Consider the following 16,247-nt stretch of genomic DNA (forward strand, 5'->3'; position numbering starts at 1 on the left):
GCGTCCCGCGCCGGGTCCTGCGCTGCGGCGCCCCCCTGCGGCCCGGCGGACCCAGCTCCCCGCACGACGCCCTGCGCGCGCGGCGGCTTCCTCTGCGCAGGCGCGGGCAGGCCCCGCCCCAGGGAGCCGTGAGGCGAGGCGGGCGGCGCGCGCGGGATGCCGCGGTGAGTGCTCGGTTCGGGCCGCACCGGCCCTGACCGGACCGCTCCGAGGGGGCCGCCGGGTCCGGCCGGGCCTCCGCGAGAGCGGCCCCGTCCCCCGCGGCGGCCGGCCCGGCGCCCTGAGGGGTCTCTCCCGCCCCCGCGGTCGTCTCGGCCCGGAGGGGACCGGCGGCGGCTGCGGCAGGGCCGGCCCCGCCCCGGGCGGGCAGGGTCCCCGTCCGCCCCGTTCCTGGGTAAGCGGAGGAGAGGAGCCCTCCCGCCGCCGCCGCTGCGCGGTCCAGCTCCTTCTTCCCGGCGGCCCCGCTGGCAGCGGAGCCCGGCGCCGGGCGGTTCCGCCGCGCTGCGGGCAGCGGCGGGAGGGCTCCGGTAAGACTGCGGCCCAGAGCCGGCTGTCTCTTACCCGCGTTATTGACGGGACCGGCGGTCACCTCCGTTGTCTGAATTCTCCTGCCTGGCATAGCGAGAGCGTCGGCTCCAGGCCGTTCTGTGACCAAAGTGCCCCGGTGTGAGGGCAGCTCCCGGCTCCGGGGAGGGTGCCCTGCAGAGGGTGCCTGAGAAACGCCGCTCTGTTACGGCGCGGTGTCGGGAGGTCAGTTCTTCTCGCACAGAATCCGAAGGCGAGGAAGAGGTTAGCTCTGCAGTGTTACACCTGCAGGCACAGACCAGCTGGCAGGGAGCAAACGGCAGCTCAACCTTGTTCTCCTTTGTCGCCAGTATAAACCTGGAGCAGTTCCCTTGGGGTCAGCAGAGCTGCTCTGGCTTCTCAGCACAGAGCAGAGAACGCGTCCCTGGAGCGTAAGCTGAGTTGCTCTGCAGAGAGCAGACCGTCTTGATGGTGGGTTAACCATGAGAGGGCACTCGCCAGGTCTTACCCAGGAACAAAATTGAAGGAAATACCCTAAAAGCGGGAGCAGACAGAATTTTTAGCAGACGGGCTTCCCAGTCTGTGCTTAACCTGTGCCTCGTTACAAAGCACGCTGGCTGTTTGGTGGCGTTATCGCTGTGGTAAGGCAGCCAGGGAGAAAAGTAGGGCCTTTCCTGCTCGTGGCTGGATCCGATGTTTGTGCTGGGGGTGCTGGAGGGATTTTAGGGGACTGCTGTCCTCAAAGAGAAGCTTTTGAAAGACTGCTCATTAACAACAGTGCAGTCTGGCACAGAGCTGAAACTGTGTTTTCCCATTCCAAAGCTCAACTAATCTGTTCTGGATTTAATCTTCATGTAACTTTTGTTTGAAAACAGGAATGTTTTAATATTTAATAAGTTTTTTTCTGATCCAAAGGTAGTTAACAAGGAAGTATTGATCGTGTTGTAGAAGTTCCTCTGCACTTGCAGTAAGTGAGATGCAGTGCTTGGAACAGGAGGTTCACAAAGGCTCCCTTTCTGAGAAGCAGAAATGGGCCTGCTGTACAGGGAATCTCCTGGCAGCGTGCTTTTCCTGAATGAACACACCTGCTACACTCGTGTTTCTCCACGTGGTGTAGGAGTCATTGAGTCTGTGCAAAAATGCAAAGACGACTCAAGTTCTGAGGATGTCAGTTGCCGTGGCAACACTATTTCCCATGGATTTTGATCCTGTTGTAATTGTGCTCTTTTTCTAACGTGGTCTGGGAGTTGTGTGGTCCTCAGGGACGTTAGAGGCAGAGTTACTGGGAATCCTTCCCCGTACCAGATCGATCTAACGCTTTCCTAAAAGACGCAGCTGCTGGTTGCCAGCTCTGGCCGCTGTTCCACACACATCACAGATGATTCAGGGGAATTTTTTGGGAACAGTCCACAGATGTCACATCTTGGCAGGATAATATAGGAAGGGAGAAATACGACTTTAGGGAGCTAAATATGAACTGTGCTTTCTAAGCGTGTAGAGGTAACTCTTTAAAACCCTAAATTATAACAAAGGAAATGTAACATCTATGGCAAAAAGCAATTTTGGGAAAAAAAAAAAAAGGAAAGAAAGAAAAGTACTTGTCCATGCTTTACTGACTTGCCAAGTTTTGGTTCAGAGGGCAGTGTTCCTCTTGCCCATGTCGCCACTCGCAGGTTCCTGAAGCCGCACAAGGAAGCGTGGTGGTGCTGTGTGGGACACAGTCTTTGCGATGAGAGAAGCAGAGCCCAGGAGTCAGAGCCTGGGAGTAGCCAGCCCATGTGCAGTCAGGCAGGTGATGCCGCGGCTTCCGCTCCTGTGTGTGATGCTCCGCTCCAGGAGCATCCTGCTTTTGTGAACTGTGAGTAGCCTTAATAGTGTCTCATACAGCTCTGGTGTTTCCCAGAGGTCACAGTCTACTGGTACCACTCCTCCTCAGACCTAATTGGTGGGGTTCCTTAGAGTGGACTGTATGATCCATGGAAATACAAGAAGCTCTCACTGTTACTTGTTTGTTTTTTTTTTTTTTTTTCCTAAGCTTTAATGTCCCAGATTTTTTTGTAGACAGAAAAGAAATTATGTGCTCTGTTTAAAAGACGTTGAGCCCACACCCAGAAAGGAGAGTAATGATCCTGAACGGCACCATTCCTCATGTAAGGTGTCGAGGCCATAAACTGGGGTTAGGTGTTTGCTCTGGATGAGCAGCGGGTAGCAGAATGTGCTGGGAAGGGTTTTCAGGAGGGACTGGGCAGCATCTGTGGTCGTGTCTGAGGGTGCGTCTGAAGTGCCAGCGTTTCTGACCAGTGAGCCGTGCTGTGTGGTGAAAAAGGGGCAGCAAGCTGGCAGTGTCCCTGTCTGGAGAACTGGGTTTGGAGCTAAAAGTTCCTTTTTAAGCCAAGGGAAACATCTGTGCTTGTGTTTCTCTGGGCTGCTAGTGCTTCCTTGACAAGGTGCAGAAGTGTTCCCGAATTGATTCACTTCTGCTGCTTTAGAGCCAGAGGTACCTGAGATTCCTTCCATCTACAGAACCTTTCGTCTGGGCTCGTGGGCTGGTGGGGAACCGTCTTCACCAGTCTGGGGGGAGTGAACAGTGACTGCGAGGAGGCCTTGTTTAGCAGATTATCTTAGTAACTAGAATCGTGTAGTCATTGCTGGAAAATTGCCCCCGCACAAAGTGTTTTTGCTAATATTAACTTTAGTTCCATCTCAGCTCAATGGAGGGAAAAACTAGAAAGTGCCATAAATTCAGCCGAGCTTGTCAAAGCTGTCAAATTACCACCTGATAAAGCTCCTACCTCCTAATGATTACAGCCATCAGCCAGAGGAAATGTATGCCGATGGGGCTGTCGAGCGACAGCGCCAGGGTTCAACATTGTTAGACTTTTAATGTAGTGTCATCTGGGGGCTCTTTGGCTTCAGTGGAGGGTGAAGCTCTGAGCAGAGTTATTTCTTAAAAAAAAAAAAAAAAAAAAAAATTGCAAGGATGTAGAGTAGCATGCTACCCCGCTCTTATCAGCCAGATTAATGCTGACTACTAAATTTTAGTAAAGGTCGTCTTTGGTCCCATTTGTTAGTATTAGGAGTCCACGGAGATAATGTCTTATCACGTATAAAAGATGCTATTGATTTTCTGTTACTGTTGTCCTGAAATGTGCACAGTGTGGCTATGGAGCAGTGACAATCCTCCATCACTAGCTTTATGGGAAAAGAATGGTTATTGAATCTCTTCCCATAAAATATAATCTCTTTCTCTCTTCCAGAATTTGCCAGCCCCTGTGGGAGTCCCTCATGTTATCTCTTTGAGAAAATTGATTTTTTTTGTCTCTGCTTTGTAACTTGTGTTTAGTTTTATTTTTAATTTGGCTCATGTGATACGAAATGAAGGCTTCCCTAACATTAAGCGTGCTTCCTCAGTGTCATATTGCTGCTTTTTCATATAGATTAACACTTTCAGAATGTTTTAAAATAAAATAAAGATATTTGCTTGGCGCAAGTCTCTCTTGTTGTTGCTGGGAATTTTTTTCCTCGGGGTGAGTCATTGCCCTGCTCTTTCTTTCCAGGCAGGTCTGAGATACTGACAGCTTTTCAGCTGCTCACAGGTAAATTCGGGGTAAGTTTCTAGAGTCAACACAGGCTGATTGATTTCGGATGAGTGACACCGTAGCAGAGAGCACAACTGGCAGTGCTGTCTGCTCAAGGAGCAATGGTCTTTGAACTTGAACAGTGGCAAAAATACTCTGTCAAATTTGTCCTTTCCTCTGTGTAGCAAATGACTGACGATGGGACTTTTTCCTTTCAGGGAGGAAACGGCAACATGAATTCCTAGATGATGAGTAGGATGCCAAAGCCAGAGATGACAGTGCTCTTGAAGAAATGCTGGGTAGAACAAAAAGGTAAAAGGAACAGCTAATTGAGTGCATTTTAGAGCCTGTGGGACTTTGTGTGGTCCCTTCCCTCAGGAGGCAAATGGAAACCCTCCCCTCAAACTGTAGCTGAGTTTTCTGAATTCCCTCCTCCAATTTGCATGAAGTCCCAGTGACGCCTCTCACTCCTGCCCTGCCCTTTCTCTGCTCGGGGCTTCCCCAAAGCTGCGTCGTTCTGGTCTAACCCCCGCGAGACCCACACTCGTGACCGTGTCCTTGCATGCTCACGCTGGCAGGTCCACAGCCCACCCTGCCGCATCACTCTAGTGATTGTACCAGGTTGTGAGCTGCCGTGTCGTGTGATGAGGGCAAAAAGAGAAGTAAGAGATGAGGTCAAGCAGTTAAATTGCAGCCAGTGCCATTCTCCAGAGCTGAGGGTTCAGTGCAGCCATTGTCTGCACCGTCTCCTGACTTAAGCCCGGGCAGATAGAGTTGGTTAAAAGGTTTGAAATGCCTTGCAAACAAGTTGCCTCCATGAGGACTAAATTGCTTTCTGCTACTCTGATGCTTTTTACTGCATTTTGTGTTAATGCTGTTGAGATGCCCAAAGGAATCGCTTCTTATTGGCTCTTTCATTCTGAGAAATTATCTCTGTAACTGAGGCATGATAGTCCACTTGGGGACTTTGGGAAGTAAGAGGCAGATTTAATCACACCTGCAGAGCCATGCAGTAGAAAGGCCTTCGTTACACACATCCAATGGCAGCAGCAGTGGCTGAAGCAACTGACAAGAAGCAAGAAAATCTTCATTAGTAACGTAGCACTCCTCAGGATGTTTTCATGCTTGTTCATGGAAGACTGACTTTAATCCCCCAAAAGTCAAAAGCAAACATTCTCCTTGAAAGTGTTCTAGGTTTGTAGTAATTATTTGTGTGTTGCCCCCCTGCCTCTCCGCTCTTTCTGGCAGGAGGTGCATGGGACAGGAGGGCATTTCTGTGACAAGCAGATCTTGACAGTACGAGAAGCAGAATAAGGTGTGAATGGGGGTATTTGTAAAGAACAGTTCTGTTCTGCTGGAAGTGTCATCTTCAAAACAACGAGGGAGGAATTTGCTGTAGTTTAGGTGTTGATGCCAGTTCTAATTTTGATGTGCTCAAACTGTTTCCAATCCAGACATGGTCTATCGCATAGAGTGTTGTGCGGGGCAGGGCTCAGGCTGTTGACTGTGCTGACACCCCAGCCTTTCCTGAACACCAGCACTGCAGTTCTGACGGTGTCAGAAGTTATTTCTTCAGGCTGATTCATATTGCTAGGAAATCTGAGAGATCCAGCAATGCTGTGTGCGCACGGGGTGTCTGGGAAGGGAGATGCTGGCTCTCTGTTGACCTTTGGGACATCGTTGTTTCCCACCAAAGGAACAACACCAAATTCAACTCTTTTGGTGAAAAAGTAGTATTTTGTCCTATGTCATTTGTGAAATGTGACCGTGTTTGAAATACCACATAAATATCATATGAAATACAGATTGGTTTTTTTTGAAATTGTTGTAACTTGCATAAGCTGTCATATTTTAAGATATATGATAACACCAGAGTTGAGAATCCGAGCATACTTAAAACAGTAATTAGCAAATTTCTGTGGTTGTTAATCCATATTTTGGGAGATCTGATAGTTTTGTTCATTCTTTTCCTGCATGTGTGTATGTTAAGGCTGTTGGTGTATTCAGCTATTTCTATAAACTCGGATGGAAATCTGTTACGCTCTTTGAGTTTTGAAATTCTTCCCCGTCAATCTGGAAAGCTTTAATTCTGCTAAAATTGGAATTCAGTCAGTGCTGGCAAAGAGCCGTGTCCTTACGATTGTGCTGGTTGCCCAGAGCCAGGACCTGTAGCCATGCCCTGTTCCTGCGGCTCATTGTTGGGGCCCTGGAGCGCGGCCAGTGCAGGTCGGTGGTGGCCTGAGCACCCTGCTGCTGGCATCACGGCCGGCTGGGCCAAACGGGGAGCTCTTTTTTGGTATTTGCTGCAGTTTCGACAGAGAGCACTGTAGACGTGTCATTTTACTGTTCTTGCCACTAAAGGTTAGCGGAAGGAGGATGCGTGGTGCTACTCCTTTAAGGTGGCCCGTGGCCACTAGCTGTGCTCGGAATGGTCTCTGCCAGCTCCGGCATCACGGCACGTGCTGTCAGCTCAGTGGTAGCTGGAAAGCTCAGATAGCACCAGATTTGGCATCAGCATAATCACTTCTGCAGGCGTTGTGCTTCGCATGTTGCCAACTCCTCGCTCTTTCTTCTTTCTTCCAGCACGGGGTATTTTGTGTGACCCCGAGGACAGACAGTTCCCTACTAGACTAGCTTGGGGATTTGGGGGTTTTCCGCTCAGTGTTGTCGGCATTTGGGTTTTCAGTTGCAGGAGAGCACTGGGAAATAGGTATTCTGTTTTGCTTGCTCTCCTGCTACGGCTTTGGCTCGCTGGCGTCGGTGGGAGGTGGCAGCAGTGGGAGGTAGTGTCCGTTAGTCACTCAGGGGACAGGGTCTGACAAAGCTCTGGCGCTGGGAACGGGGGATGCTGATCTGAGAGAGTCGCACCCAGTCGTTCGGGGTGGTGTGGCCTCACCTCACCACTCGATGCAGATTCTCTCACTCAAACGCAGGTGGAGCTTTTCCAAACACCTAATACTGTGTTCGTGTTTGGCCTGTCTTGAAGCACTCGGGAAAAGACGGTGAATCACTCACTTGAACGCTTTGATCTTAGAGTTCAGTGTTATTCCTTATCTTTAAGTGGTTTGTCAGACAACATTTTTTAGTCATTGTATTTGAAGATCTCACCCTCAATGTCAGAGGCGAGGCAGCTGGAGAAGATGCCGTTAGAGTTCCTCCACCTTTGAAATATTTCGTTTGGCATAGAACATTTCATGGACCCATCGATGTGTTTGAGTAATACCATGTTGTGTATCAGTGGCTGGTACTACAGCTCTTGTTACTGGAAGGTAGGGCTCCGTGGTTTTCTGGTTTTGTTGGTGGGGTTTGTTTTGCTTTGCTTTGTTTTTTTTCCCCCAAGAAATTGGGGACATTTTTGACTAGTACAGGTTAGTTCCTCAGATGAGCCATGGACGGCATTTCTCTGTGATTTTGGGTGTTGTACCTGGTACTTGCTATGAACCATACCAGCACCTTTTGTGCAGATAGACGTTCAGTATCACTACTGAGCATGTAAGTTGAAAGTTTGATTCTGTGGAAGTTATGATGAGTATATTAATATCTGCCACATGATTTGTCTGCTCCCAACCGTACTCTTAAGTAAAAATTCACCCTTTTTGAATAAAAGCTGGCAACTGACTAACATAAAATGAGCGAGCTATTTTTAGAGACAGTGTAGCTTTTCCTGTAGTAGATGGTGGATACCTGCCACTAACGTGCCACTCGCTGTATGGGATTAGTGTGGCTAACGAGTTGTTTATAATAGTTTAGTAAACAAGGGCTTTTGTAGAGTCAGTGCTTGTTTTTCCTGGGTATCCACTCAGGTGACTGATGATACTGGATGTAAAGTTTTCAGATGTGAGAGGTTGAAATCTCGATGTGAGAGGTGTAAAGCACAAGTTCGTGTGTTGCTGGCATGAAAACCTGAGCATTTTGGCACCTCCCTTAATGAGGGTGAGCGATTCCCACGGGAGGAAGGGAGCAGGACTTTAACCTTAACTATAAGGGATCAGTGCCAAATCCACCAGAAGTTTGTGCAGTTGGGTTCTACTCCTGGTCACTGCAGTTCATCGGCAGAGCTTGCCAATCCCTCTCTGAAATGTGCTCTTTAGGCTCGTTATCCAGGTGACGGCCCACTGCCATTGAGCTCATACTAATTTCTGCAATAAGATCTGTTTACTTTATACTTCTAGTTGATTTCGATCAATTGGTAATCCTCCAGAAGAATTAACTTACAGTTTTAATATTATTATAAATCTACTTAATTTTTTTAAGCCGGAAGAGGTGTTATAAAAATTGACAGTGTGCAACACTGGGTCACAGGTTTTACTGTTTAATCGGAGATGGAAGCTGAAAGACATCATCGCAAGTATAAAAGCTAATTCCAATATTAATAGGTCTCTTACCAGGTAAAGAGAAGTAATTTTATGCATAATTCTTGCTAGTTCTGAATGCGTCTCCCACTCTGAGGAGTCAGTGAAGTTACTTTAAGCGTCATTCTGGGCTTACTCCGGTGAGTTGGAGGTCCAGGTCCAGTCCTCGGGTGGTGCCGTAGTCTCAGCGTTGCGTGGCGAGGCCTTTGCAGCACCAGCAGAATGGCAGAGCCCTGATGGTTTGGAGCATGTTGTGAAATGAGCATGACGGGCTGTTGGTAGCAGTAAGCAGGGACAGAGAGAAGGTCGTGGACTTCATGTAAATATTCAGATGAGGTTATGCTAACTTGTGCTTTTCGAAGATATTGTGATTGTTTCCCTGGCAGAAATGGCACTTTAGATAAACGTTAAATATAGACTGAAGCTGTCAAAAAAAGAGAATGCATATCACTTAACACCAGAAGTGACACTTTGTAAGGACCTTTTTCAATTTATGGTTCAATAAAAAGGGTAATCTGTGTAGGGATGTTCTGTCCTTGCCTACAATTCTGCAGTTCTGACAGGATCACGTTCCTGGTTTTACCTTCATACTGTCCCAGGCTGAAATACTTCATATTTAACACTCTGGGTTCTATAAATAATTGACATGCCCATCTTAGCAACTGCAGATCAGCAGCAAATGGTATTGTTGTTGAATAATAGGGTTCTTCTGCATTCTTTACTCCTTTACATCTTAATTTTTACTCTGCTACTGAGAGCGTATGAACTGATTTACTCTGCTGCAGGAAAAAAAAAAAGTATTACCCTGCCAGTTCTTTGGGGGAGGAAGTCCAGGGGAAAGTCAAGAACTCGCAAATGAAATCATCTAGTAATGACTCGCTATTTCTGCACATTTTCTGCATATACTGTTTGTGTATATTGCTTGTTCCGTGCAACTCTCGTGGGTCATATGGGAAAGAATTGCTTTAATAGTTAGGCAAGGTTTAGGCAAATCTAGAAAGCAAGCTCTGCTGTATAGCTGTAACTAATGAGAAAATATTAAAACAATCATTTTTGTTTATAGGCAGTACTGCATATCCTTGATGACCAAGAAGGGGTTTGTGTAAGAAAGCATCAGTCGGGCACTCAAGAGATAAGTTGAGCAGCTGCAGGGCCGTGGTACCAGTCAGCAAGTCCCTGTTGATTCTAGATTGTGGTACTGGAATTGTATTCCCATTTGGTTTATCTATTCATAAATAATGATGAAAAAAAGTCAGGGAAGTTCCTTCTCATCGTGAATTTATAGCATGGCAGAACCCAGTCGTGGCGGAGTCCTTTAAAGATTTGACATAATGATTTCAACAATAATGGTTTTTAATTGAAAGCATGAGTGCTCTGTTGTTTGTTAATGATGTTTGCGTCACAGGTACCCGGAATAGCTGACGGGAGTGTGTGAATGAGGAGTCGGTTGGTAGCTCCAGCTGGGCGTGGGGCAGAGGGCAGGACCTGGCTGGTGCTGTCACCAGAAGCTCCTTGGGAACAGGCTGACTCAGTTAAATTTGACTTTGCCTCTGGCTTCTCGTTCCTGAATCAGCCTGGCTTTGAACTCCTCCTGCCTCTGTTACCGTCATCAATTTCTCTTCCTTCCTTCTCCTTTTGTTCTTCCGTCGTACTCTTCCGTTACTCATTCCTCCCTTCTCACTGCCTGAGGCTGACATTTTCCTACCTTGGTGACTAAAGTTTGGCTCCTAGATCTGTATTTATTCAGCTAATACAGACAGCAGTTCAACTGCAGAGGAGTTAAGTATCCTGGAAAAGCTATTTGTTTAAAAGTAGGAACAGAAACTTAGGAGCATACCTGTAGGGGTTTTAGACTTAGACATACTTTCCTGTTATTATTTGCTTCAGCTATGGCTGGAGATGTGATACCAAATTAACCTGAAGATTACGGTCTTGTATGTGTTGAGGGGAAAATAAGAACGATGGAATATGGCCTTTTCCTCAAGTAATACTGGTTGCTGTATGGGTTTCTGCGCCTGCTGTGGGCTGGGGTGCAGTGAGCTGGGGTGCCACCTTTGTCCAGCAGTGTTTCCTGGTGGGTCCTGACCTGGGGGCTGTTGCCCACTGCCCCGACAGAGCCGGGAGGGACCAGCGCTGGGCACCAGAACCTGGTCTTACTGCTCGGGGCAGGATGCACACTGCCTCCTTGCTTCTGAGGTAATGAGGGCAGCCTGGTGTACCGGCTGGGAGAGGGGTTGGGATGTGGGGGAAACACTCCCAGAGAGCAGCAGCTGGGCTGTGTGGCTTGTTACAGGGTGATAGCAGCCTACAAAAAAAAAAAATAAAAAAAAATAAAAATCCTTCCATGTACCTTATTGAAAACTGCAGTAAAATTATGAGGCTACCATGGATGACAATCATATTACCTCCTTAAACTAACTAACTTGATTGTCTTATTGTAACAGAAAGCAAAGAGAAATGTCCTGAATATACTGTAGGAAATTGTCTTTACTAAATCTAGCCCAGCATTTATGAGCATTGTATATATTATTTGATTTTGCCAGAATTACATAAACGGGGGGAAAAAATTGTTAATGTAAGTTGACTACCAGAATAAATCACAGCCTAATTATTCTTTTTTTCTGGCTAAAATTAGAGTTTGATATAATGGTCAATAGACATTTTCTTTAATTTTTGAGACATAATTTCTAATAGCTAATCCAAACAAATTGGAGAAAGTTGCTGCAGAATTGAAAAAATAAATTATCTGAGTTTTATGGTGACTTACTGGTAAATCCCCTTAGTTGGAAGCTTTAATTTACCTCATATTTCAGATTTTTCTCCTCTAACTGGCTTATGGGTGTATATTAGAGCAAAATAATTGCTATTTTCTTAGTGCCACCAGGGTGCTTGGAGCAGGAACCAAAGTGAAGACAGAACCTGGGCAGTTCTCGGGGAAGAGAAGGACTAAGGACAACCAAGGGAGAGCAGCAGGGCTGTGGCAGAGGCAGGGTGCCGCAGCGCGGCATGGCAGCCTTCTCCCCGGCACCGCTGGCTGCAGCCAAACGCAGGAGGTTGGCACCCACGTAAGTCAGTTCTGGAGCTGTTGGACATTTAACCAGAACAAATCGGGCTCCAGCTTTGCACCCCCCCGGGCGGCCACTTGTTTCCCTTCTGGGGTTGGTGTCAGTGTAGAGGAACAAAGCATTTCTGCCCTTGTTCTTGGTTAAACAGGTAAATGCTGCATTTAGTGTTGAGGCTACTGGCTCAAATAGCTACAAAAGCGTGACAAGGCTTTGCACAGCAAAGCCATCTTTCCTCCAGGGTCTGTTAAAATGGTTTAGGCTCTGGAGTTACGCTTCAGTTTCGTTTGGTGTAAATTCCCTAGAGCCCACAGAGTTGTACTAGAGATTATTTGAATGCAGTGTTTGTATTTCTAAGCAAAATAAATGGGCTCAGAACTGCAGAAGGAACGGGGAGAAGAAAGTATCCACCCCACATCCCAGAATGTGGAAGATGACTGAGTTCAGCCTCCAGCCAGGGCAGATGCAGTTTCCTCCATTCCCAGAGTAACCGGTGTCTTTAGTTCCTGGTAATGTATATTCTGCAACGTCCACACAGCATTTTGGGCAAGATATTTGGATGGCACTGCCCCAAACAGAGTATGCTTCTCTGGAGAATCTTTCTGAAGAAACGCATGTTTGGGGATATTTGTCTGGTTTAATGAACTTGTGAACCAGCAGTTACACTTCCCAAAGGCAGCACCGTATTGGGAGGTAATGGTGGATTTATACCTGCATGTTGACTTTGCTGAGCCGTGGGTTTATTCTGTAAGTGGAGAGAGGAAAGGGCAAAACCATTTCATTTCTATCATTGGGAGGTTGTTTTTTTTTTTTAAGCATCTCTCTTCACACTTTTAAGAGTGTTTTTGTAAAAACACTTGGCATTCCTTGCTTCTAAATCATGGAGTAACTTTGTGCAAATAATTCAAAAGAAATGGGGTTCCAGCATTGTCATTACAGCTATTAAAACTGTCTGAATTGTTTTGCTTTTTGATGCTTGCCATAGCAACGGTGGATGTATAATTTGCTGAATATCCATAACAGGATATTTGAATGTATTCTTTACAGCTTTACTTCTGCATATAACTGAGCGTGCCAAATCATCACATTAACCCAATTAACCAAGCCAGGCCCACATCTGCCATTGAATGACAACAAAGATTTTTTTTTTTTAAAGAACTTAATATTTCACCTGCCTCTTAACAACAAAACCCAAACACCATACATCAGAGTAGCAGCAGCTTTTATCAGTGCGCTGTTAAAAATTATTCATGATTCAGACTGTAAAAAAGCCTGGCACATCTCCTTCCTTGGCGCTTATCAGCTGGAGGTGGCTCTGTGTTTGTGCCCCTGGAAAGGTATGACCGAGGCAGTTTATCCTGCTCCCTACATGCACGGAATCTTTTGTGGTTCAGTACCTCTGTGCCTTAATAGCGATTAGACCTTTGATTTTTAAACAGTGGGGAGCTGGGAAACTTGAAAGATACCAGCAGCACTTCAATTCAAATGGCTTCTTTCTTATCATTTTATTGCACAAGGAACTAAATGAAAATATTTGGGACTTTGCTGGCATGTTTGATGAAGAATCCATGTTCAAATAGCATCTGTAATATTACATAGATCACATTGCTATAATAACTTATAGGCTACTGTTAAAATTATTTCAGGTATGTAAGAGTCAGTTTATTAGGGTTTTTTTTCTCCTGGTAGAAAAGCTTATGTTGAGGAAGAGACTAAGTTCGTTAGCCGTATGTAGCAGAGTTCTACAGTACTTCAATAACCCTTTAAAAATGCCTCACTCGTCCTCATCCACACAAATTCTCATGGTCTTTGCAGACCAGGAAGGCTCTGGAAAGGCAGAGAGCGCTCCGAAGGCGCTGGGCAGAGCCGGCCGGGCGCTGCTGTCGGGCCAGGCGGGCTGTGTGCGCTCTGGAAGCGGAGCTGTTCCTCCTTCCCCGGACTGTCACGGCTGGGAGGAGGCAGCTGGTGTCCTGAACAACCTTGTCAATCAGACCACACAGACCTCATTACTCTAATGAGCCAGAGAGGCACAGAAGGAACTGCTTGAGCTTTGGAGAGAAGAGATGGACACTCTCGTGTACACATGTAGCTGATTTTGCATTTCGTGATGTTTCTGGGTGATCTCAAGGTCTAACCCCATGTGGAGCACCTTATGGTTATTTGTTCTCAAGAGTAGGGAAGGGAACAATGCAGTGAGGGCTGGGACCAAAATAAACATTTGTGCTCGGACAGACTGTTTGTGGCCACGGTTGCCCCCTGCGTTTCGGCCACGAGCACCAGTGTCTGCAGAACCAGAGCCACGCGGCTCTCCGGCATCCTTGTTTGGCAGCAGAGTGAGATCCTCCTAACTCGGAGGAGATGCGTTAGCTCCACCGTTTCTCTCCTTTTTGTTACGTAGCCTTCCCTGAATGTCCATGTGGAAGCTGGAGCCCTTCCGAATCCCAGCCCAAGGTTAATCTCGGGCAGGAGAGCGAGGTGGCTGGAGATGAGTTCAGGGCAGAGGCAGTGGGGGGGACGGGCAGTGCTCTGGGCTGGTCCCGGTGCCCGGTTCCTGCTGCAGAAGCAATCGCAAGGCAGGTCTGTCCGTAGAGGACACTGGACCCGCTGCTCCCAGGGGCTCCATGCGGGCTGGCCCTCTGTGTTGAGTGAGATGTCACCTAAACATCTGATACTTGCACCAGGAAATGGTCTTCCCTCTCTTAACAGCCCAGGGATACCTATTATAATCTAGAATTCTTTTTTTTTGCCATAACACAAACCATGAGGAGCTCCAGCTGTAGGGCTGCCTCCTGTCTCTGCGAAGTGTACGGATCATCTGGGAAGAATATCCAAGGAGAGACATAAATTCCCTGGAACTCATCAGGAAAATGACAGCTCTTTGCCAGCCTGGCAACTAGAAAAGTTTCCAGTGTATCATGAACAGCTGAAGGAAACAATTATCGTAGCAGATCCTGTAGCTGCGTTAATATTTGTGTGTATTTATAGGACAGAGAATACTAGATTAGCTTTGTGACCATCGGGAGTGAGCCTGTCATTCTGGAGCCTCTTCTTCAATGTGCCTTTCACGCTCCGGGAGATTAGCGGCCGCTGAAAATAGGAAAAAGGAATTTTCCTTTCTTCTGTCTTAGAGGAGACCCATCGCTCCGTACTCCTCTTTGGTCTTGGCTCGGGGATGGCTTCAGTGCTTAGCAAAGCCAGAGCGCCAACAGGTCTTCTTAAACAAGTTCCCTCTCAGGAGGATCTAAGGGAAAATATCCCTTTTGCGTGTTTAGTCGCACACATCAAAGGGAACAACCGTTTCCATCTTCATTTGCGTTGTGCAGGCATCAGGCGAGGTCCAGCTCCGGGCAGCTCTGCTTGAGGGGGCAGAAGTGCCGGGACTTTCGGCTTTGCCGGAGATGGGGAGGAAGCCCGGCCAGGCGAGGGATCTGTCGCTCTGCCCAGGCAATAGCCATTTTTAAAAGGACAAAGCGATTTCCTTGGGGGACTTTCCAGCCGAGGCTCCAGCGCCCCGGCCGTGTGCCGCGGCCACCGTCTCCTGCCCGGGCGCGGGTGCTGCGCACTCACACGCTCCCGGTGGGCTCGGGGCCCCCTCGGGCACCCCCCATCTCCCGGGCCGGGGCACCCCCGGGCTCTGCAGAGCGCCAACCCTCCCCTCCTCCCGCCCGAGCGGCCTCCTGGCCCCCGCTCCGTCCCGCACCGCCCCGGGGGGGGGGGCGGGACACGACACCGCGGAGCTCCCACCTCTGCAGTGTGGGGCACGGCGGGGAGCCCCGGCTCAGCCCCGGGGCCGGTGTTCGGGAGGTTGGACGGGCTCTGTGGGGCCGGGGGGGGTCCGTCCCGGCCCTGAGCAGAGGCGCGGGGCCCCGCACCGGCGGTACCGAGGGACAATGGCTGGGTTCCAGACCTCCCCCCCCCCCCTTGGGAAAGCGACTCCCGAGACTCGGCGGAGGTTTTGTTTCCTCACTCGAGAAAACACCGCCTTTCCCCTCAAACGCGGGGTCTCCGCCGGCCGGGGGGGTCCTCTCCGTCCCCGCTGTCGCCGCCCTCCCGGCGGGCCGCGGCACCGGCGGCGCGTTATCGCTGTAGGGGCGGAGCGGCGCGGCGGGAGCATCCCCCCGCTGCCGGCACAGGGCCAGGCGGCTCTCGCTGCGCCGCGGAAGGGGCGGCCGGGCGGTACCGGTGCCGCTGCCCCGGGTACCGGCGGGGGGGCGGGCGGGAGGGCCGGGCCGCGGGGCTGCCCCCGCCGGGCGGGAGGGGCGGGGCGGGCCGCCCGCCGCGCCAATCGGCGGCTTTGTTTAGGGTTACAGGGCGCGGAGGGGGCGTGCGCCCGGCGGGGCCGCCCGCAGCCAATGGACGGGGCGGGGGGGCGGGGGCGCCGGCGGCCGCCCGGCTCGGGTGCCCCATTGGCCCCGCGCGCCGTCACTCCGGCGGAGGGCGCTGCTCGTTGGCTGCCGGCGCCGGCGGCCTCGTGCGTCAATCGGAGCGCCCGCTTCCTCCGCCGCGCGGTTGGCTCTGGCGGCCGTCAGTAAAGCGGCGCCGCTTCCCGAGTGGCCGCTGCGGCCGTCAGTCAAGCGCCTCCTCCCGCCCTCCTCCTCTTCCCGGCGCCGGCGCTGAGTGGCTGCGGCGGGTGTCACTGAAGCGCTGCCGCGCTCCCATTGGCGGAGGGCGCTGTCCATCGCGCCCATCCCCTCCGGGCGCCCGCCCATCGGGGAGCCGCCGCGACTGAC

The 16,247-nt window shown here is 49.7% G+C and overlaps 1 protein-coding gene across 1 annotated transcript in view; it reads left to right on the forward strand.

Annotated features, from left to right (window-relative positions):
• Nucleotides 1–115: 115 nt before the first annotated feature.
• The window catches only part of CAMTA1 (calmodulin binding transcription activator 1), a 267,647-nt gene continuing 251,515 nt past the window's right edge, over nucleotides 116–16,247 (forward strand). Inside the window, exons 1-2 of the mRNA XM_074161814.1 lie at nucleotides 116–164; nucleotides 4,322–4,415. Of these exons, the coding sequence (XP_074017915.1) occupies nucleotides 4,349–4,415 (67 nt within the window). The 5' untranslated portion in view covers nucleotides 116–164; nucleotides 4,322–4,348. The remainder of the gene's footprint in view (nucleotides 165–4,321; nucleotides 4,416–16,247) is intronic.

This window comes from Numenius arquata, chromosome 20 (assembly GCF_964106895.1).
Source record: "Numenius arquata chromosome 20, bNumArq3.hap1.1, whole genome shotgun sequence".
NCBI classification, from domain to species: domain Eukaryota; kingdom Metazoa; phylum Chordata; class Aves; order Charadriiformes; family Scolopacidae; genus Numenius; species Numenius arquata.